Below are 22925 nucleotides of genomic sequence, written 5' to 3'. Positions count from 1 at the left end.
ATCTAATTGCATGTGCTTACACAGTGCAATCAGGGTAGCGTTAGTTGAAATTTCTGAAGCGGGAGTACTCCAAATGCGGTATTGTGTTTGTGCAGACCAGAGACAGTCAATCTTTTTGAAAATAAAATTGAAAGAAAGGTTTGACCTCCCGAGGTGTGATCACGCACACCTTTCTTTGCCCTTCTGCTGCCTCTGTCAAAAAAGATTTTCCAGGTTTTTGAAACAATACCAAAACCTGTTCAGCAGGTGTGAAAAGCAGCATGACTGAACAAGCAACAATTCACTCCTTCAAATTGCCCACAATTGTGTCCACCTGTTGGAATTTACTGAAACTAGAGAACTTCCAAATAAGACACATCTGCCAAATGCTGGTGTAGGGCAGTGGTGACCTGTGTCTCTGCCCTTAAGGAAAAGGCCAGAGAGGGGGAGCTAGCAGCATGGTAGCAGGGTGGAGTGAAGGGTCCGATATAACTCTGGATATTAGTAAGCTTCAGCGTATGAAGACTGGGAACATTTGTAGGGTAAAAGTAGTGCTGTGCTGAAACCTGCCCTCCAAAGCTTTCCTGGTCAGTAAAAGAGGCTTTCGGTTTTTCTTCTGTTTATTTGTTTTGCATGGGTTGCTGTAGGAATTATATTTTATCATTGTGAGGTGATTGGATAGTGTGCATGTGTATTTATTCTTCTTACCACTGAACATTTTCCAGCTCTTCTGAAGCATTCCCAGTAGCCTATGAGCTCAAAAAAGCCCTAGGACAGGTGTTGCCATATGCTGTCCCAGGTGTTTTCAACTGGGGAGGGTGGCTACTGAACACCTGAGATCAATGTACTCACTGATTTTAAGGGAAGCCTTGCAAAAAGAGAGAAATCTTTCTGCAGTGAATGGCAGTAGGCAAGTATCCTTGCCTTCTTTACTTATAGGAAAGCCCAGCTGAGGATGTCAGGAAGTTTTCAGGAAATGTGGGGAACTCAGGAAAGTTGCTGAGTGCAGGCTACTGTAGAGATGATTTGTAGAATGATAGAAAGGATGCTCATGAACAGCTCTCGGCCACCTCACAAGTAAGATATGTTCAACAAAAACTCCACCCCACCCATCAGAATTTCACTGAAATTTTATCTCCCATTTGATAATTTCTGGATATAAATTTGTTCCTTATGAATTAATAGGGAAAGTTCAGGGGGAGGGATGAAAGAGAATTTTTTGGCACATCGCTAGGTGAGATTGATCCCTTGCCTTTGCAAAAACCAACAACAACAAAAAACCCTTAAGTGACCATCTGCTACGTTTGTATAGGCACTTAACTGTTCTGTTTGTTCTTGATTGCTACAGTAGCCTGGGAAAGTGGAGGCCTCATCTTCTCCCAGCCATGAGGACAAAGTGGCAAAAGTAGAGGAAATGGCTTGTTATGAGCCTATGTATCAGGTTAGGAGGCCAGAAAGCAGAAGGGTTAACTGCCTATATATGATACATGACATCTCTCTCTCCCCTCCCCCCCCTGAAGTTTTCTGACAAAAATGGAAATATATCAAGGCAATAAAATGTGCATGTATAGTATGAATGAGTTGGGTTTGTGTAACTGGGTTAATAAGTTCATAAGAGCCTGGGAGGGCCAAAGGGTGCTGACTGTGAAAATAATAAGAATGCTTTATCTGTAACATCTGGTAATCTTGCTGATTGGAAATTGGTGTCTACTGACATCTGATTTCCTGATCAGGGGTTACTCACTCAACTTGTTTCCATTTTCTTCTTTGGTTTATCTTGTCTGTTTCTTCTTTTCCTCCTTGACTTGCATGTTGTATGCCAAACTGCCCTTAAAATAATATCATTTTACAATATTTATTTGTACTGTCTCCTCTCCCCCCCCCCCAGATTCTATATATACTGAACGCTACATGGGCCTTCCTGAAAAAAGTGATAACCTGCCTTACTATGAGGTAAGCATGTAACCCCTGGTAAACCCTAGTCCTTCCCACCTCATGCAGCTACTAAGCTCCCTTTTCACCTTCCCATCCCCATTTCTGAAGCCATTTCTCTCTCCTATTCTGCAGTCCCTCCTTCAGCCCTGTTTTAATCTTCACACCATAACTTTGCACATAGAGCACCGTCATGTTAACTGCCTGGATCTCCCCCCCCCATTCTGAACCCATCCCTCCTGTTCTGCAACCCTCTTTGTATTCCCATTTGTACCTCCAATTTCACTGAAGAGACAATCCATTGTTTGTTTGTCTGAAAACTTGAGGTTAGTTAAACCATGGCTTAGTGTTATGTGTGAAGCAGACCAACACTGGCATATAGAGTTTGGTTCTCAACAAAGTTTGAAAGTGAGAGATGTGGGGCAGAGCACAGGGATAGAAGGTGCTACTAAACATTCACCCAAACGACTGTGTAAATCTCGTATCTGTCATGGTAAAACTGGTATCTGTTTTTATTAAAGGACTCATTATAGTACTAAAAACCATCAAGTAGAACAAATTACTGGGTGGCTTTGGGCAAGTTTTTCTCACACCCCCACACCCTGTCTGTATCACAGAGAGGTTAAGATAATGAAATAATCCTGCAAACTCTAATCTCATCTGGGTGCAAATTAATAAGTAAGGTAAAGGTAAAGGTACCCCTGCCCATACAGGCCAGTCGTGTCCGACTCTAGGGTTGTCTCTGGGGGCCAGCGCTGTCCAGAGACACTTCCGGGTCACGTGGCCAGCGTGACGAAGCTGCTCTGGCGAGCCGGCACCAGCGCAGCACACGGAAACGCCATTTACCTTCCCGCTAGAAAGTGGTACCTATTTATCTACTTGCACTTGGGGGTGCTTTCGAACTGCTAGGTGGGCAGGAGCTGGGACTGAACGATGGGAGCTCACCCTGCCGCGAGGATACCAGGAGAGTAAATAGTATTAGGTGCAGACTGCACAAACTACAAGCCAGAACAAATTGTGCACAAATCTGGATATATCCACCTAAAAGTATGTACTTGAGATCTCAAGTCTGATAGTCATAGGGGCCTCCCCCCCCCTTTTGTCCTTTTTAGGAGATAAAATAACAAAAATGGTGGGGAATCCTTGATACAGTAAAATGAGTTTTGGACCTTTTTGCTGCCTCCCCTTCTGTCAGCTATCTCCGTGATTTATGGACTCTGTGTAAACTTCCTCATCCAAATAGTTTTGACGTATCACCACCTTCCTCCCTGCTCCCAACCCCAGTCCTTATTCCTTTTCTATTTTGACTTCCTGTTTGCTGAACATCTTGGGGTTCTGTTCAGGCAGCCTGAAGGGTAGCAGATCCGCACAGCAATTTTGCAAATGAAAAGTCTCTTAACTTGCTACAGATTGAAATGTTAGTGCTCTGGGTGCACAATGTCACTCTGCAACTTCACGGCACAGATGGCACCAGAGGACTGTATAATCCTTTTCTGCCAGGAGTCGAGTTTTCTTGGCGCGGCATCTATTGCTGGCAGTGTCCACGTTGAAACTGCCAGTACCAAAGAGCTAAAGGTTTCCAATGTGTTACTCAGAGGATTAAATTGGAGAGGCTGCAAACTAGGAGGAGGGAGGGGTACATATACTGATTTGACTGTTTCAGTGCACTTTGTTCAACTCATGTTACAAGAGTCAAGTGGGAGGGGGAAGGACTCTTCTTGGCATAAGAAGTTAACTAGGGTGGATTTCTCTCTTCTCCTCCGTGACCCCCAATATCTTTGTTCTACGATAACCATGTTTCCGCCTCCCTCTCCAACTAAGCAGGTCACCATGTTTAGGATTATATCCCTCCTCTATTCAAGAATTAAACATGGGGGTAAATTTGATTCAGTTCACATTTCACAGCTAATCTATCCAATTTGCCATTTCTGAAACAACAAGCAACCCAAAACATAGCCACCTTTTGAAAATTTGCCCTTCCTTAAATTTTGCAATGTGGTTCTCCAGAGAAGTAATGAGTTCCAAAATGCACATACTAGGGTAAACGGTGCATGAAAATGCATTTACTTGTGAAAATGGCAAACAAAAATACATTATATTAAGGGGAAACTGCTTTGGGGGAATAATGTGTGCATTGGGCAAAATGTGTGTATGAGGAGAAAAATACTGATAAAATTTTCCTGAGGACTCACTCTCTCTCTCTCTATATATATATATATATATGGCAGACCAATGCAGAGCATCAAATTTAAGAACAGAAAAAATGAGAAGTGAAAAGTAAACAAGGTTGACTAGGGATGGGTGAACCTGTCAAACATGTTTTTTTAGGTGGCAGTTCCTTCTAAAAGTGATCAAGGAAGAGTCCAGTCAGATGGATTAATTGTAGCACAGTTACACTTTAGTTGCTGCGGCTAACCATACTAGAGAGGCAAAAAAGAGGCACCTGGGATTATTTTACCTGGCCATCTCATTTGCTCTTGGCTTTACACAAGACCCATAGGATTCAGTGAAGGAGGATGTGGTGTGGGGAAGTAACAGTTCAGCAATGGCAAGGTACTGGGAGTGGAAATGGCATCTGGCCCTTGCATAGCTGGACTAGAGAGTCAGGGCTCTTAATCCCCAGTTGTAAACTGCCAAGGAATGGGACTGGACTGGATGCCAGTGCAAGGAACACCAGCAAGGCAAATGTTTGACCTTTAAAAAAATAGAAAAATAAAAATTAAAGCCTGTGACAACGGCAGTACCAATTTTCTTGGAACCTAAATTAACTGAGGAAGTGTGCTGCGGGGTAACAGTCTAGTCCAGGCACCCCCAACCTTCAGCCCTCCAGATGTTTTGGACTTTAATTCCTATCATCCCTGACCACTGGTCCTGTTAGCTAGGGATCATGGTAGTTGTAGGCCCAAACATCTGGAGGGCCACAGTTTGGGGGTGCCTAGTCTAGTCACATTTATTTTCATGTATTATTTTTTTTTAAATCAAGCCACAGCATAAAATGTAAGACCTGTATAAGTGTTCAGAAGAAGGACAAAAGAACAAAAACCAAGGCATGCCAAATTTCAGTTTTGTATACAGTCATTCTTGAATTCAGAAAAGAAAATGGATCCAAGTGATAAGATTGTCTTTTATTCTTCCCACTGCTACTCCTAGCCCCAGCCTTGGCCATATATTAACCTTCTCTTCAGTTATCAAACCAAACCAAACAAGTAGTAACTTGAAGCTGGTGCTGGTGAGGCAGTATCAGTGCCAGAATAAGCTTAGTCAGTTTTGACTGTACGTGCCCTCATCTGGTTCTTGTAATCTAATAGTTACAGAGGCAGAATTCGTTTCTGTGAAGGTGTCACTTTCCCTCTCAGCAACCAGCAGTAAATCACCTCTGTGTTGCTGTTAAATGGGCTCTCTGCTTAGATGAATATGCAAGGGCATCTTCAGGCAATCTTCCCTAACCCTGGTGTCCTCCGGATGATGTTGGAACTACTACAACTACCATCATCACCGTCCAGTGGTCAGGTTGGCTGCAGCTGATGGGAGTTGTCTAAAACACCTGGAGGGTTGGGAAGGAACGTAACAAGAGCCCCCTGTTGAATCAGGCCTAATGTCTGTCTACTCCAACACTGTTCCCAAAGTAGCCAACCAGCTGCCCATGGGAAGCCACAGAACAGAACCCGAGTGTAACAGCATCCTCCCTGCCTGTGATAGCCAGCAACTGTTATTGAGAGGTGGAGCCTAGAAGGCTGATCTGGGACCTGGTTCACACATGCATGTACATCACTTGATTAACATGCACTTGATGCCTGGCCACTGAGTGTGTGAACTTCCATTGGAAGCCATTCTTGTTTTGAGAAGATGTAGGCTGTTGTGACAATTCTGTCTGTGGTGTGATTATCTGAGATGGCCTTTTTGCATGTGCAAGTCATAGCTTGATGTGGCAGTTATCAGATGACAAAACATGTGTGAACCAGCCCTAGGAGAAGAGCAGGCTTGCTGTTAATCTTAACAGGATGATTACCCTCCTTAACGCACAAAAAACCGCACTTGTGCTGAAACACCAGCAGTAATAAGGCCTGATATTTTGTATGTATCCAGAGGCTTGCATGTGCCTAAGAAGGTTAATCCTAAATTGCAGCCCTGTCCACATTAAACAGCTTTGTAAAGGAGAGGAAGGTGATGAGAAAGGTCAGTTGCGGTGTTGTGTAGAAAAAGCAAGGAAGGACACCAAAAACAGTAAAAACTGTGTGCACCACCCCAGAAACAAGAGAATGCCTGAAGGAAACTGGACTGACATGTTAAGAGCTGGAGGGGAGGGGGAGACAAAGCTGATGATTTGGGGAGGGGAGGAGATGGTGATGTCATAGGCTACCAGGAGAGCGTGCACCAGGGGGGACTGTTAAACTTGTGAAAGAGGTTGTTTTGCAGCTCTCTCTGAATTTGAAATGCTGTTGGCAAGTATTTGAAGCAGTCATAGATTTGGCAATCTTCTGCTAGCAGATTTGAAATGTTCAGTCCTCAAGAACTGCTGCATCATTAGGTTATGCAAAACAGGGTACAATTTTGTAAATATGCCATCTTGTACTGATATGACATTTGTTCTATTATCCAAGAAATATGCCGAAGGGAGAGAGACCTTCAGATTCCAGCCAAATGTTAACTTGTTTGTTGAGTGCTGATAAAATGTTGACTGCTGTGTGATCTTTTCACAAAGCCAGTTCCTCTTGCAGTGGCCTTACAACTAAAGTGTAGCAAAGGGCAGCAGAGAATTTCTGCACTTGGGTTCATGCAAACTATATAACCATGCAACAAGATTTTTCCCTACAAAAGATTCTATTTCACTTGTATCCCTTGTAACTCTTGGTTGGGAGCATGGAGCTCAGTTCCCTTCTTGTAACTATGGTGCAGTTTATTCCATAAACAAACACTGTGTTAAACTCCTCAGGTTCTGCTTAATGACTAACACCTGGGAATGGTGACTGAATTTTTGTGTTACTTGATTTTTGGGAGCTATCTATACAAGAGTTTGCTGACTGCCAAGAAGTGAGAAAAAACGAGGTCGGAGACTGAATAGTTGTTTGCATGTGTTTTTATTATTTTATTATTGTTATTTTGGCTTAGATGCTTTAGATTACTGCATCATTTCCCATCCAAAACAATGATGCACAGCTCCACTAAGTCCACACGAGGGACCATCAGGGACCCATATGGAAAGGCAGTGCAAAAACACCTGCGTAATACCTCCTTTTTTTGCAGAGATGCTCAGTGCAACATGAGAGAATGAATGATGTGCTTATGTATCTCTGGCTGCAGCCTGCATTTCCCATTTCTGGAAAGAGGGCACATGCCACACTGAAGAGATGGTCAGCATACTCTGCTTTGACATCACTGGCTTTTAGCTTTGGGGATAGATTCCATATTTGCTCTTTCCCCTTTGACAAGGGGATTGGTGCCATCAAGCTCAGCAGGTAGATCAGTGAAGATTCAGGTGATTTCCAGCCCAACAGTAGATCCTAGAATAGGCTGTGACAAGTGAATTCAGGTACTTGGTGGCCCATTTTAATGCTAACAGCAGGTGTGGAGAGAATCTGCTGGAGGATGTGGTATCTGATTTTTGCTTCTCATGCCATGTACCATTTCTTACACAGTGGTATCTCTGGTTGCGGACAGGATCTGTTATGGAGGTCCGGCCGGATCCCAAGGTTTTCGCAACCGGAGAGACCACTTCTGCGCACACACGTGTGGCGGTAGAGTGCTTCTGCGTATGTGCAAATATACTTCCGGGTTTGCCGCTTACGTATCCCAAAGTTTACGTAACTAGAGGAATACGTAAGCGGAGGTACCACTGTATGCAGGTCTGCATCAGGGCCACCCTACCGTTAGGCAAAGTGAGACAGCTGCCTCAGGTGGCAGATGTGGAGAGCCGGGCAGCAGCCTCCCGTTTTCCCGCTAGGAACTGTAAGCTAGCCTGCTGTCCCCAGGTGAAGATCCTGTGGAATATACTGTCTCGGTACCATTGTTAAGACTCTGCTACTAGTCCTGTTGGATTCTATCCATGGAATGAGAGGGTGCCATCTTGCCCTTGGAACCACTCAAAAGCAGACTACAACTGAAACTTCTGGTTGTTTGTTTTAGAATTCCACAGTTATGGCAAGAGCGGAAGAGTTCCGAAAAGTTGACTACCTCCTGATCCACGGAACAGCAGATGGTGAGCTGCTCTTAATTCAATATCATTAGATATCATACATTTGTAGTTTTGCTCCTGACAAATCAGAAGCACAATGGGACAGCATAATAATGCAACCTTAAGGACAGTTCTGTTTGTGCATGTTTATTAGCTGGGCTGGGGAGCTGTGGTCCAGCTCTGGTCATTGGGTTCCCTGCTCTATCTATGGCTTAGCAGATGCTATTTTGAATTTATGCGTGGTATTTTCTCTGTCCTTCCCAGATAATGTTCACTTTCAACAATCAGCCCAGATTTCCAAAGCGCTGGTTGACGCACAGGTGGATTTCCAAGCAATGGTACGTGCTAAGATGCTTGCTAGGCATACTGTTTGCATTCTAAACTACAGTGGTACCTCTGGTTATGAACTTAATTCGTTCCAGAGTGCCGTTCCTAACCTGAAACCATTCTTAACCTGAGGTACCACTTTAGCTAATGGGGCCTCCCGCTGCTGCCGTTGCGCAATTTCTGTTCTCATCCTGGGGTAAAGTTCTTAACCCGAGGTACTACTTCCGGGTTAGCGGAGTCTATAACCCGAAGTGTTTGTAACTCGAGGTACCACTGTATGGGGCAGCGTTTACAAAGCGTGTTTTGAACTACTCACCCTGAACTAAAGTGGAATACATGGGGGCACCCATATTCTTCCCCACAATGGAATTTCCTAAAAACAACAATGCACCATGATGTAGCATTATTAGGGCTCTCCTGAGATATTTTGCCACTGTAGGCAAAATGCTCCAATGCCAGCCCTGCCCCCCCACAGGTCCAGGCCTCCTACCCCCACTGTTGTACCCATGCTGCTGCTGGCCCTGCGACTGTAACTGTATCCTCACCTGCAGCTCTGCCTATGCTGCTGCCAGAATGCAGTGGCGAGGATGCAGTGGTGAGGTGGGCCCTGGCAGCAGTGGAGGCGGGGAGGCAGCGGATCTGCTATCTGAAGCAAATGGCTTTGTCTCATTGATAGGCCTCCCCTGAGCACTGTTCTCACAAAACGAGGAGGCAAGCTTTTTGTTTTTAAAAGGGGAAATTTTCTTTTGAATTCCCCTCCTCTATTACTGAGTGTTCCTAGCCAGCAGTTACTATTTCCAGTTACCGGGAAGAAAACCCAATTTGACATATGGGGACTTTTGTCCTCTTTCTTTCTTTCTTTCTTTCTTTGAGGAGGGAACCTGCTACTTTATTTTCCGTCTTCCAGCCTCCTGAGAGTGAGAACTGGCATATCCATTCACTCATAACCAATTAAACTAACTTTTCTTCAAAACATTATGCTAGAATAGTCATGTTAAAACCAACTGGGAAGTCAGATCTGCAAGAAAACAATGTAAACCACATCCTACGGAAGCCAGTGGCAAGGTGACCCATATCCTTAATAAAGGGCACAATTTCATTAAGTCAGACTGGATTTAAGCACGCTTAGCCCAGACACACAGGGCATTTGACCAACTTTAACATTTCAAGTAATTTCACTGCAACCTTGAAAGGAATTTTGCCATTTGGTTTCAGCACCAACAAAAGTATCATCTCTGTTTATCCATCTGAAACTGGTAGCCTATTTTATGCCGTATTGTGAAATGTATTTTCTGCTCTGATCATAAGGCTTGGGGGTGGGGGGGTGGGGGTTTGGAAATAGAAGAGCAGCAGCATCAACAGAAACCTCTTGCAGCGTTGCATAAATTTTGTTTCATACCATATCTTTCTCTCTCTCTCCAGTGGTATACAGATAAAGATCATGGCATTGGAGGATTGGCCCATAACCATATCTACACCCATATGACCCACTTCATCAAGCAGTGTTTTGCGCTGTCATAAGACCGGGAAGCCAGTTTGCTTTGCTCACGCTGATAACCGGTTTGTGAAGTTATTTCTGGGGTAGGTGGGAAACAAGAGCACTTTCCTCTTTGTCTTCCATTGAACTTAAGACAGTAAAATTTGATTTCTATGGATACTTGAATGAGATAATCATTTTTGCAATTCCTTTTTACCACAGTTCATTGAATATGAACCAAAGATCTGCAGGTCTCTTGTCACACAAGCAAGAGCTGACCTGACCTCCCCCCCCCTCCCTTCTCTGTGTCTCAATTTGACAGTGAGGGGAGCAAGAGTTTCCCTTGTGCAAAACCCAGGGCACAAGGCATGTGTGCCAGAACTGTTGGAAGTGCTGTAGTCCCATTGTTTCTTTTTAAGTGACTGTTGCTCTTTTGAATCAGATTAAATTGGATTTACACATTATTTCATTGCAATAGGAGAAGGGGGGAGAGGTAATACTTGAATTTCTGCTTGATTGTCATACACAGTAACTTTAGCATTAAATGATCATTCCAGCAGATAGGATTTAGGTTTTATATGGAGGACACTGAAAGTGAGAATACTTGTCTGAACCTGAGCTGCAAACCTTTGTGTAAACATTCTGTTGATTTGCAGCCAACTGTCAGGAAGGGCAGAAAGCAGATAAAATGTGGATCTGTTTTCAGGATCTCTCTGGCTTTTTTAAAGTTGATAATAGATGCTGGGAAAGGGGTTTTGAAATCCTTTAACTGCTCAGTTTCTCCAGTACCCCCCCACCCAAAGTTTCTGTTAATGCCTTTAAAAGCCAAGGAAGTAGTTCGGAAGTCATATACCCACAAGTAAATATAACAGGGTGTCTGTCTGTGTGTTTCACTAATGTCAAGTAATTTCAAAGCTGAAGTATTTGATGGAAACTCAGACCTTTTAAGGCACACAAATAATCTAGAATAGCTCTAAAGCAAATTCTAGAATCAGCACCACCTCATGGTGCTTCTTCCGGAACTTTTTTTTTTATTAAAAAAAAAACCTCTTAGACATCTTGCCATACTAAGTAGTATATAAATTTATAAACTGCCATCATTTGGTAACAACCCTCTAAAAATGGAATTGTTGCCAGCTGCTCAGGCTGCCCCTCCTGCATTCAGACCCAGGAGCGGCTCACCTGTTCCTTACACCTCTTTTCTAGTGAATGAAGCCAGATCCCACAAGTTGGCGGTGGCAGAACACTTTTGAGAATCAGGAACAAGTGCTTATTTATAAAGTAGAGCTCCCATCCAATTGTTTTAGGTATCATCAGCATCATTTTTTCCAAAGGACCAACTCATTGCAACAACAATGTGATCATACCTATACGTGCCTTAGATTTTGAAAGCACAACTATGCAAGTGATTTTACCGAGAGCAGTATTCTGGGTAGCAATCTTCTTGATAACACCAGGACTTGAGTTTTGTGAAAGTTCATACCACTATTAGCCAATCTGCCATGGGGTTTTTTCCATTTTATATGCAAGGTAAATTGTCAACACAATTCCATGAGTGTGCAGGTCTTACATGTAATAAAGTCATATTTGTGATACGTGGGACTATTTCTTGTGTGTTTTATTGGAAGTTAGCCATCAGGTATATTAACCACTTATTTGTTAACTTTTCCACTAATTGAGAGATTGCTAACGCAGTAAAATAACAAGAACATTCTATAATTGTGACAAAGAACATTCTATAATTGTGACAGTTCCTATTTGTTACTTTAGCAAAATGTATCACAAGTGCATTATGTTAGCACCAGCTCCACGTGGCTACAGTGGTGCCTCGCAAGACGAAAAGAATCCGTTCTGTGATTCTCTTCGTCTAGCGGTTTTTTCGTCTTGCAAAGCAAGCCCATTGACCTTTTAGCGGCTTATCTGCTGATCGGATCAGCTGATAAGTGGCTTAGCGGCTTAGAAAAAGGGGGGAGGGAAAAAAAACAGCAGGAACTCGCAAGACATTGTCGTCTTGCGAAGCACCTCCAAAATGGAAAACTCTTTCGTCTTGCGAGGCATTCGTCTTGCGGGGCACCACTGTATTAGTGACATTAGGTGTGAATTCAAAACAGGCAAGAATGGGAGGGGAGGGAACCTTGGCACCGAGAAGAAAAACCAAAGCTCTGCAGAGGCACAGCGCAGAAGACAATGCATCCTTATAATATAACATTAAATAAAGCCAACATTGATGAATTTAACATCTATCTTTTCTTTCTGTCAGTCTATATTAAGGCAAGGGTGGGGGAAGATCAGTAGCATATGGTATTTTCTATACTAGCTATATTCCCAGAATAAACTTGCATTTGGGTGCCTGGATTTTAAAGAACAAACTGCGGTGAACATAGGGCAGACCGATACCTTTTTCCATTCATGGCTTGCTTTCACTAGATCAGGATAACTGTACTCTGCCTGCACAGTGGGTAAAAAGCAGCAAGCATCATAAATACAAGCATGGAGAATAGTTAGGATAAATATTTTATTTCCATGTAACAGCTCTTAAGATGTGAAAAACACAAGTAATTCTATTCACATATACACTTTACTTAAACTTTTGTAATAAATTACATCCAAGAAATTCAGCAGTTGTGACCAGGAAATATGAAATTAAAAGTAAATAGAACACTACCATTTGCATTTTATTTTATTACTTCTCTGTGTGATTTCAGAATGGAATAGCAAAATTCACACAAAAACAGAATATGTAAATAATAATTAAAAAAACCAGCCTCAAAAATGCTGAACGAAAAAATGAAGAATGCCATTAAATACGCTGATTTATTAGTATCAAGGAAACTATTCAGATGAAATTTCTGATTTTCCTTTGATCAGCAACTTATTAAAAACACCAGCAGTCTCTTTCCAGGAACAAATTGTGTTGCCTTGCTATGCTAGACTCACCTCACAACAACTGGATTGCTACAACTACAGTAACAAAACACTTTATTCTTAATGTAGCTTCTCTAAATTTACACATACAATTGTATTAAACTAAACTTTTGTTTGGGGTGTGTGTGGGGGAAGCAGCACAATTTGCATCATATGAAATTGGATTGTGCTAAGCAGAATCTGATAAGAGAACAAGCTGCGGTCCCAAAAATAGCATTAGAAGCAATGCTTTCTGTTATGTCCATCTGATTTAGCCTAATTTTGGCACAAGAGCAGCTGGCGTAATGTTACTGTTTGAAGTAGAAGGCATATGGAGATGGAAAGCCCAGATTCACACTCTGCAGTCACTGAACAATGACAGCTTGTGCAGATGCGTGTGGTGCATTTCTCAGGCCCTGCCCTGCCGAAAATGACCTTCTTCAGTTTCCAGTGGTGCTGTGGTTTGCTGCCTGTGCAGGTGCACTGACAAACTATAGGCCTCTTTCCAGATGTAACACTGCTGTTGTTTGTGCCGCGTTAACCCCCCAGGGCTGGTGTTCCATGCAACTCCTGTCTGCTATCTCCACGTGGATGGCAATTGTCAATGTCCCCTTAACCTTTAGCTCTGCATTTACAGCAGGAATAATGCTATCTGTTCTACCTCGCAGAGAGGACTAGGGGAAAAAACTCCATTAGAAAAGTGTACTCTACCAAAGGACCGGGATTATTTTCTTCAGGACTCCCTAGTACTCCCTACAGGTGCCATCCAGGGGACCAGTTTTTGTCATCTGATGAACCACCAGCAGCTAACATGGGCTGAAGCATCCCGTAGGCGAACTTGCGTGGATCAGATGTGGATAAATGGGAACCCTACAGATGGTGGGCTGTAAGTCCCACCATCCCAGACCATTTGGCTACACTGCCTGGGGCTGATGGGACTTTGAGTCTAACACCACCAGGTAAGCAACAAGTTAGGGTTAAAGCCATTTCCAAGTTGCCTTCATAAAACGGAACCATGTCCGATTCGGCTCTGGGAATTTGTTGCATGCTTGTGCACACATGCACACATACACACACAAGGCCGTGAAATTCACCAACCAGATGAGAGAAAGACACCCAGTCCTCTGCACACGTGATTGAGCTCTGGCACATGTGAGCTGCCAATACACTTCGTAGAAGAGCCTGGTTTCACATGTGTAAGAGCTTTGAGTGTCAATACAAGCTGAATGGGGTCTTCAAGGGGGCCGATTTTCACTCCCCACTAATCTTGCACAGAATTCCCTCTATAGTTGTGTAGCTGTGTAGAGCTATGCACATGACTGCAGAACTCAGCTAAGGATTAGGTTAGGCAACTTTGAAGGTACAAAAAGCAGCCTTTCTGAGATCTGCAGCAATTCCCTCAACACGGAAAGCCCAAAGGAATTTGTTCCTGGTATTCAAAAGCACTGGTGCATTTATAAGATCTGATTTTGCGTGGAATAACCAATCAGCACCCCTCCAACATAAACAACAAAAACCACAAGCCTGTTAAAAACTAAAGACATATCAAAAAATATCTATAATACTGTCCTGCTTTTATTCCACCTTCTCCCACCCTTGCCTGCAGTCCACTCTACCCTTCTCTTCCAGGGAAGCACAGTGGGATGGCCAGTTACCTAGTTTTATAAAGATGCAGACAGTCTGCTCTGCCCTGTCCACATTCTACTCCAGCAGGAGTACCTGTGCACACAGTCATGGGGGCAAGCCAGATCTACAGAGGGGAAGTGTGATTGACTACTCAATTGAAGGCAAGGGATGGGTGCCTTGCTGCCCCCTGGCTCTCTGTGTCAATAGCTAAAACTGGCCAAGGGTAGGCTCCACCGAGTCCTACTGGTATCCTTTCCCAGCATATGAAGCTGCATGTGGGAGAGGAGCTGGATCTCGCCCAGGGTTTGATCTTGCTATTTGGCTAATAATACAAATTTAGGACCATAATAAAATCTACAGTCTATCTTTTTTTTATTTAAAAAACGTCTTCATTTCAAACATATGGAAATGCATGCCTTTTGTTTAGAAATTTAGCTAAACAACTAACAAAGGCCAAGTTCCTTTTTTCTTTTGGCAAAACGGGCTTTATGCCAATAAACTTGCCCTCTGAAAATTAGGGTCAGAACTCCCAGTCACTTCAACGGGATCATGATATCAAAGTTAACTGACAGCGGCAGACAATTCAGCCAAGTTTGGAGCACATTATAGTCCGGTTGATATGAACGGAAGAGTTAAACAGACTCCTTGCTCTTCCCCTGAAATCAATATGACTTATAAGTGCTTAACTTTGCCTAGACTTTTGTCTAGAATTTATTGGAGAGAAAAAAGCAAATTTTTAAATTAAAAATAGTAATAGCATGCATTTGATGACAGAATGAAAAGAACCCCCTAGCAAAAATATAGGTAGGATTTATACCTGGATAAACTCAATACCTGCCTATGACTAGACAAGTGCTTAACATCGCATAGGAATTGAAGGGCAAGTATTCAGAGGTGTAAAGCAATGGCCCAAAGACCATCCTTGATGAGGGAGTGGAAATCTTACTGCCCATCTCTGTAAAGAATTATAATACAGTAAGCTAGAGGAAAAAAGTGGATTATTTACCACCACAATGCAGCTGTTGGACTAACCACTGCAACATTTAGTACAGTACAGTATAAGATATTGTAATAACAGCTTGCATTCACAACAAATACTGTATGGATATTGCACATCGATGGATGTGGCATTCCCCGTCCCCCCCCCAACAAGATGAGAGCATGTTAACGATATCCTATATAACTTTATATATTATATTACTTTATCTTTACATATAAATTTAAATATTAAATATCCAGTATTAAATCAAGGAAAATTGCACAAATATAGGGTCTGATCCTGAAAGTCACACACACACACACACACACATACACACCCACACACATACACCCACACACGCACACACATACATACATACAAGCCATGATTTTTAACTGGGAGTGGGGGCGGGACTTCATTCTTCTGGTTAAAGAGTTCGCAGGGTTGAGCCATTTCTCGTTTAAAAATAACTCTCAAAGCTAACATTTCTTTTGTTATCTCGGAGCTCCTCAAATAGCTGGCTGAAAGCTAAGCTATAAAAAGAACAGGACGGGGCTGGAGGGGGGGGAAAGCTGTTTTCAAGTTTGTTTGTCTGCTGAGATGGAGAAGCTATGAAAATACGTTGCACGGGCAAAGAAGGAAAATGCAGTCCAAGGCTACTGAACAGATAGAGAGAGACAGAAAAGTTTGAAAGGAGACACTGTTCACTTCTTGAATGGATGATATAGGTTGAATCAGCTGTATCCCCACACACACAAGCATGGAGGGTACAGGATTCTCTCACTGGCCAGAGTTAATTTCTGCGCAGCTTAGGGCCCGGGCGAAAAGCAGACAGCGAACCAAAGCACGTATTGCACTACTTACATTACCAGTGCTACTTTGGGATGAAAGACAGGTTGTACAACGAAAGGATCAAATCGCGTACAGGTTTATGATTGTGGCACTCCTCACATCTGTTTATAAAAATAAACTGAAGAGCAAGTCATAGACAAGTCTCGCGGTCCACACCTTTCCCTGAGTCAGCTTTCTTCTCTTTCCGGCTTTCAGTGCTAGATTGGGGGGGGGGAGAGAAAAAAAGAGGAAAAGTCTTGCTGTTGCACAGTGCCACACATCACATTTGCTTTTTGCTTTTTAAAAATAATGGAGGGGGGGCTGGGGAAGGATCCACCACTCAAGCCATACTGTTTGCCTTAGCTTTTCATGCTGCCATGTACAGCCTGGGGGAGCGAGAGCAGAAATGCCACTGTTAGGTATGCATGTATGGTCATGGAGAAGGCTGGCCAACATCATAGATCAACAGGAAGGCAAAGTAGAGAAGAACGACAACAACAGAGATACCAAACGCAAGATTGATTGGACATACAAATCTGTGAGCATGCAAGCAAGAGAGAGATCACAACACGGTTTAAAGGGCACCCGTTTCCTTTGCAAATAATAACCAGTCATGTACTTTAATGCCAGCATTTTATGTTGCACAAACAAGAAGATGGGTAATCGGTTGGTTGTACTGTAATCTGCACAGTCATGAGCAAACACATGACTTGGACTGAGCTTGCCTGCAGATAGGGTTTGGAAGACATGCTTCTGAGCACCCAGTCTATGCGTCAAAATGCTAAAGAGGTGCACCATCAGCTAGTATGCACACCTTTTACTTATGCCTTCCAAAACAAAACTGTAAACACCACCCACCTCTATCAAAAGGCTTAGGCTGCATCTTCACCTTATTTTCCTTTTAATTCATTTTCATTCAGATCATGTGGGTCTCCTGCTGCTGCTTCTCATGGGTTTGCAGAAGGCACCACTGAGTGCAACACAAGATTTCCTTGTAAGGGCAGGATGCCTGCTTTCAACAGTTCTGCTGCTGCTTCCAAGTAGCTCATATGCACTGGTCCCCTTCTCCCACAACATGGCAGCCACTTCAGAATGTTTGGGGAGAACATGTGAATAAAACTAGATGGGTGGAACCTATCACCTGGGTCTTTCTCACCCAGTCAACTTCCATGGTAAGGAAGATGACAATCAGGTGAGGAGGACCAACATGGCGGCCTCCGGATGCTATGGACTGCAGTGCCCATCAGCCAGACCAAGCAAAGCCAATGGCCACGGAGTATGAGAACTGTAGTCCGCAACATCTGGCGGGCACCAGGTTAGCTATCACAGTCTGCTTTACCATCCTTTAATATGTGGTTGCTGTGATAAATCAAAATACTTTCCCTCTGGCTGTCACAGGAGAACAACAATGCTAAATGATAGAAAGCACTACAATCAATGCACTCTGGGGTTAACAATATCCCTCTTTCGAATCTTGAATTCATTAATCAACCTTTAAATTCATGGAGACCATAAACCTAACAGTGGCAGGTTTTTAAAGCCAGATTAGAAGATCAACATTTACCCTACTGGTGGGGGCTGGAGGGCAGGGTACTGAATAAAAAACCTGAACCATAGCAAAAGTTTCACAACATTTTTGTAGCACGTCAGTGATTGTTCTGCACAATAACAGATTTCACTGCGGATCTCCCCACATCTTGGCATGCCCTATCGCAAGGAACAGATCTCCCAAATGGCGGGGGTACTTCCCAGGTGGGTACCTTCTCTGGCCATTGCCAGAAAAGACTTGCTGCTTCAGGCCAAAGGGGAGGTAGGAGAGTCCAGCATCCTGTTCTCACAGCAGCCAACCAGATACTTCTGGGAAGCCTGCAAACAGGACCTGAGGACTCTCCCCACTTCTGATTCCCAGAAACTGGTATTCAGAAGCATTCTGCCTCCAGCAGTAGAGGTAGGACACAACCACTGATCACTTTATCCCTCCTCTTTCAAAGCGGTCAGAGTAGTTGAGCCATCACTACACTTTCTCTTCTATCTATCCCCAGCTGCAAACCACAGTGGGAACAATCATTATGCAGCATCTTCAGATTAACAAACCTGCCTTTTACTGATTGATGATGTTCATTAAAACATCACACAATATTCCTTGTCATTCAGAAGCAATCCTTTTCACATTTAATTGTGTATGCTTAATTCTATTCACAGCAAAGTGCTGATGAGGAAATTCCAAAAGCATATATATATATATATACACACACACACACACACACACACACACACACACACACCATATTGGATGCCACATACGGGCTTAATGCACATCTCTACAAGTGCACAGGCAAGTCAGGATTTGATCGGATTCTTGATTTATTTTGATTTTAGTATGACTATTGCCCAGACATGTTGCAAACTTGGGCATGGATTTCTCACATGGACTGACACTTGTGTCACAGGACTTCTCCCCTACAGTCCCCACAGAGATCTGCGGTGGGTCAGGAGAACCCTCAGGACAGCACACAATGGGAGGCTGGGGGTCGTTCCATCTTTCAAGCTGAAACAGAACAGTCACCACAGCACCATGTTGAATTCCACCGTAAGTCACAAAATGGTGCATATTTTACTTTTACTCTCCTCACCTTTAAAATGGGTGCAGCATGCTCTTTAAAAAAACAACAGTGGAGCAGGTGTAGCTAGGTCAGTCTTTCCCAACCATGCTCCAACCATGCTCCTCCCAGATGTTTTGAACTCAAAGCTTCCAGGGCCTTGCTGGCTGGGGCTGATGGGAATTGTAGTCCAAAACATATGGAAGGCACCAGGTTGGGGATTGCCGAGCTAGATTCTGCATGATCCAAAGGCTTGCAAGAAGTGTAGGGAAGGTGTTGAGAAACCCTTCTTGTTGCACTAGATTTGGAAAGGGAGGCTATCTGTGTGAGGAGAGGAGGGGGGAGCCCTGTTGCACAAGTGTCAGTCCCTGTGAAAGGCTTCAGTTGACAGGGAAATCCCACCCCAGGGGTCTTGCAAATATTGCCCCATTTCATACATTCAGCAGCCACAAGCAACATTGAAGTATTGGGCTGGAAGGTTAGCAACATCTGCATAAAAATGCAGCTGCACAGAAGTCCAGTCTGTATAATTTTTACCATCTTAATAATAATAATTTTAAAAAGTGATCTTGTGCCAATCTTGTGAACTGAGCCTCTGCTCTGCATTGTACAGAGGTTGTACTGTACTGGGCTATTGCAGCAGCACTCCAGCGGAACATGTGGACTGGGGAAGGGTTTATCAACTCACAAACAGATTGAGGTTGCCAGCTCCAGATTTTGGACTGCTCTTTGGCAATATACACCCTCCACAAGCTCCTACTTCCTCCATATCATGACCCCCACCCTTCACTGCAGCAGGTACAGGAGGGTTTTGTCAGAGGACCCCTCGCTGGAATGTATGGACATTTGACACCAGTCCTGATTGATCATCTTGTTTATGCTGCTCAGGGAGAGGAAGAACACTGCAAAAGCAACATGCCATTTTGGGGTGACAAAACGCCAGGAGTCAAACAGAGATTCTTTGTTTCAGTTAATTCGCTGGAGTTCAATAACTATGACTAAAGCTGGCATATGTTACGAGTGCATCTGATATCTCCAGGAGATTGCTAGGGTTCTGACGTTTGCCTGAATTACAGTGTTTAGAAAAATGAATGCATTTGTGGCATCCGATCTCAGAAGAACAGATAGGCATGTTTTCCAAGCGGCCTTCGAAACGTGCATTCCGTACCCTTCTAGTAAATTTTGTCTCCCCAAAATTTACACACAGTAAATTAGAGAGGTTACCAAAAGACACCATTTAGTAGTGGGGGAAGGAATCAAGGCAGAGGTTCAGGGGCAGGGTCTTACCTTTGGGGAATCAGCTTCAAGAGAGATTAGGTAGGGGAGCTTATAGTAGAAATGTGATAATGGAACAATTAAGTAGAAAATCATGTTAATTCAAAAGGAATGGCAATTGAGGGAAATAGTGGTTAAACACAGTTGCATGTATACTCAGTTAAACATATCAAATAGAGATGTCACCATAAAAATGGCCATCTGCTTTTACAGTTTCACAATTAATTTAAGATATAAGCTAGCCAATACTTGAATGCAACTGACACAGGGGCTTAACAGTGTCCTGCTCTCCCCACTGCTCAGTGCACAATATATGTCTACACACACGCACCTCAGGAATCCCCAGCCAGACTTCCCTTTCGACCTGGGCTCAAACTACTAGGAAACAGCCACAGCCCACAGCTGGTGGGCTGCCAGTCATTGCAGACAATACTGAATTTGATGGACCAATAATCTGGCTTGATATAAAGTAGCATCCTCTGTCCCAGATTGTGATGAAAAGGGGAGAGCAAGGCTCTGTCCAGCCCTAAGCAAACCTCTGGTTCTGCAGGTAACTGCACCTGCACGGAATTAATTACGCTTTCAATAATCATTCAGTTCTTCTAAACAGTACTACTCTGAGCAGCCAGACTTTTAGCAAGCCTCCATTTGGAAAGGGGTGCATGTGTGGCAGGAATGCAATTGTGATTTTTTTTTTTTTTACTGTAGCTAATGTGAGCTGAATATGTTGATTCATATTCTTAGCCACAGAGTTGGAACAGAACAGCTACAGATGATCCTCAGTTTGTTATGGTTGGTATACATGATGTAAGCTATCTGAATCTCTCTTGTTTACAATAGCCAAATTCGCCCTGAAAAGAGCGTGAAGACAAGCATGATCCAATAGGGACCTGTGTTGTCTGAGAAACTCACTTGTAGGCTAAGAGGCACACCTACAGTACAGTAAATGTTTCCCTTTTCTTAAGGGAAATTCCCTTATTCCAAATAGGATTCCTCACAAGAAAAGGGAAAAGTTGACAGCTATGCTACAGTCCCAATGTTGCAAATACAGTATAGTACAAAGCTAGGATTACAAATCATGTACAAGGCGCCTCCAACACAAGCTGCTGTACAATAATTAAGTTAAAAAGAGACAATCTCTCTTATGGATCCAGAAAGACCAGAGCATTAGGAAAGGAACAGAACAGAGAATGCACTTGACAAGGATGTCAAAACGTCTTCTCTCTTTTTTTTACCAGGAGTGGGAAGATTTATTTACAGCCCACCGCTAGTAAAGTTTAGTTTAGTTAGTTAGCTATTAAATTTATATCCTGCCCTTTCCCCCAAAACTGCTTCCATATGGAGGAGGCATCTTTAAGTGATGGACATGAATATCTACCCAGGGACTGAGCTGACCCCTTTGGCCATTCCTGCTAGTCCATATTCCCATGGTGATTCCTGCTGGCCTAAGGAGAAAAGAAAAGCCATTTTGGATGACAGGTTGGCTCTGAAAGCATCTTCAGAGACCTGGGGATTCTAGAGGCTCTGCTGGGGCAGCAGCTGAGAGCATGAACTTGTGTAACGTGTGAATCCATGCACTCTCCCTTCTGCTGTGATATTATGCTATTGGCTTCCACCTACAATCCCTGCAGCAGAATGGACATAATGTGTTCATAAGGTTCTCATTATCTGCCTTCAAAGATACGTAGCTCAGCATTTTTATTTATTTTCTGCATCATCATCATATTTATTCTGCAGGCAACTAATTATCACTGAACTATTAAGGTATAAATATAGGATAATTTTTTAAATAATAATAATAAAAAAACCTTTTAGAAGGAAAGCTGGACTCCTTATCCTTGGTATTGTCTGACGATATCAACAGTGTCTTCCACACAGCTGTTTTTGACATTTCATCAGAAATATTTATTACAGATGGGTCATCTCTAGAATAGAATGAGCACACAGAGAGAGGCAACCGGAATTTATTTCCTGAAGTACTGTGCAAACAAGTAACTAAAATAAACTCACTGATCCGCTTTAAAGTAGGCATAACACAATATTTAGCCGATAATTTAGGCAATTCAGTCAATGGAGCATCAGGCTTCAAGGGAAAGGTCCATAGCTCCATGAAAGAGCATGTGGTTTGCACAGAAAGAGGTACCAGGATCAATCCCTGGGATCATACAGCTTGATTGGAAGAGACCCCTGTTTGAAACTCTATAGTTACTTACGGACCAAGAAATGGTTCAGCCTTGATACATTGATTTAATAGTGGCTCCAGAAAGTCTGTACCCCGCTTTCTCAGCTCTCTATGCACTAATACAAAACAAACTAAGAGCTCCAGCCCAATAGAGTTTCCCTATTCATTTCAGGGGAGTAGGTAGGGCATCTATACATGCAAAGCTTATATAGATTGTAAAGCTGAGGGCAGAGGTTGCCCTGGTTTTTTGGCTGTTCTGCAAAATTCTCAGGGGGCGGGTTTTCAGTTGAATTGAGGCAAAAATGCTTTAAACAAATAATGTGCAACAAAACTGGTTGTGAGATAGGTGGGTGCTATTGCCAATGGGCAAAAAGGATCTTTTAAAGATACAGTGCAAACTAAGAGCCAAAGCGGATGTGATGTAGAAGATCTGTGATCGGTCTCTCAATGTATTTATTTTTTTAATTTTAAAGCGACTGCAGACACCTTCCAAATTAGAAAAGGAGCAACAATGCTGTGGGTAGCAGCCCCCCCCCAATTAATATACCACTACCACCAGAAGATGCCTTTAATCCTGCTGGCACAAAAAGGGAAGTATCTGCAGTGCTATTTTTCTAGAAAAAGAATTTTGATCAGGGACA

The 22925-nt window shown here is 43.1% G+C and overlaps 2 protein-coding genes across 9 annotated transcripts in view; one reads left to right on the top strand and one right to left on the bottom strand.

Annotated features, from left to right (window-relative positions):
• Window positions 1-11482, top strand: part of DPP4 (dipeptidyl peptidase 4) — a 52967-nt gene extending 41485 nt beyond the window's left edge. The window contains exons 23-26 of the mRNA XM_082198268.1: window positions 1868-1932; window positions 8035-8107; window positions 8348-8421; window positions 9833-11482. Coding sequence (XP_082054394.1) covers window positions 1868-1932; window positions 8035-8107; window positions 8348-8421; window positions 9833-9931 — 311 coding nt within the window. The 3' untranslated portion in view covers window positions 9932-11482. The remainder of the gene's footprint in view (window positions 1-1867; window positions 1933-8034; window positions 8108-8347; window positions 8422-9832) is intronic.
• A 3315-nt stretch (window positions 11483-14797) lies between these two features.
• Window positions 14798-22925, bottom strand: part of SLC4A10 (solute carrier family 4 member 10) — a 160378-nt gene continuing 152250 nt past the window's right edge. For all 8 annotated transcript variants that reach the window (XM_082197627.1, XM_082197631.1, XM_082197628.1 and 5 more), the window contains 3 exons: window positions 21911-22027; window positions 20115-20153; window positions 14798-16445 (listed from right to left, as the gene is read on the bottom strand). In XM_082197627.1, coding sequence (XP_082053753.1) covers window positions 20141-20153; window positions 21911-22027 — 130 coding nt within the window. In that variant the 3' untranslated portion in view covers window positions 14798-16445; window positions 20115-20140. The remainder of the gene's footprint in view (window positions 16446-20114; window positions 20154-21910; window positions 22028-22925) is intronic.

The sequence above is a fragment of the Podarcis vaucheri genome (assembly GCF_965113315.1).
Source record: "Podarcis vaucheri genome assembly, chromosome: 1".
NCBI lineage: Eukaryota > Metazoa > Chordata > Lepidosauria > Squamata > Lacertidae > Podarcis > Podarcis vaucheri.
Note: the sequence above shows the minus strand (reverse complement) of the source record. Positions and strands in the feature narration are given on the sequence as shown.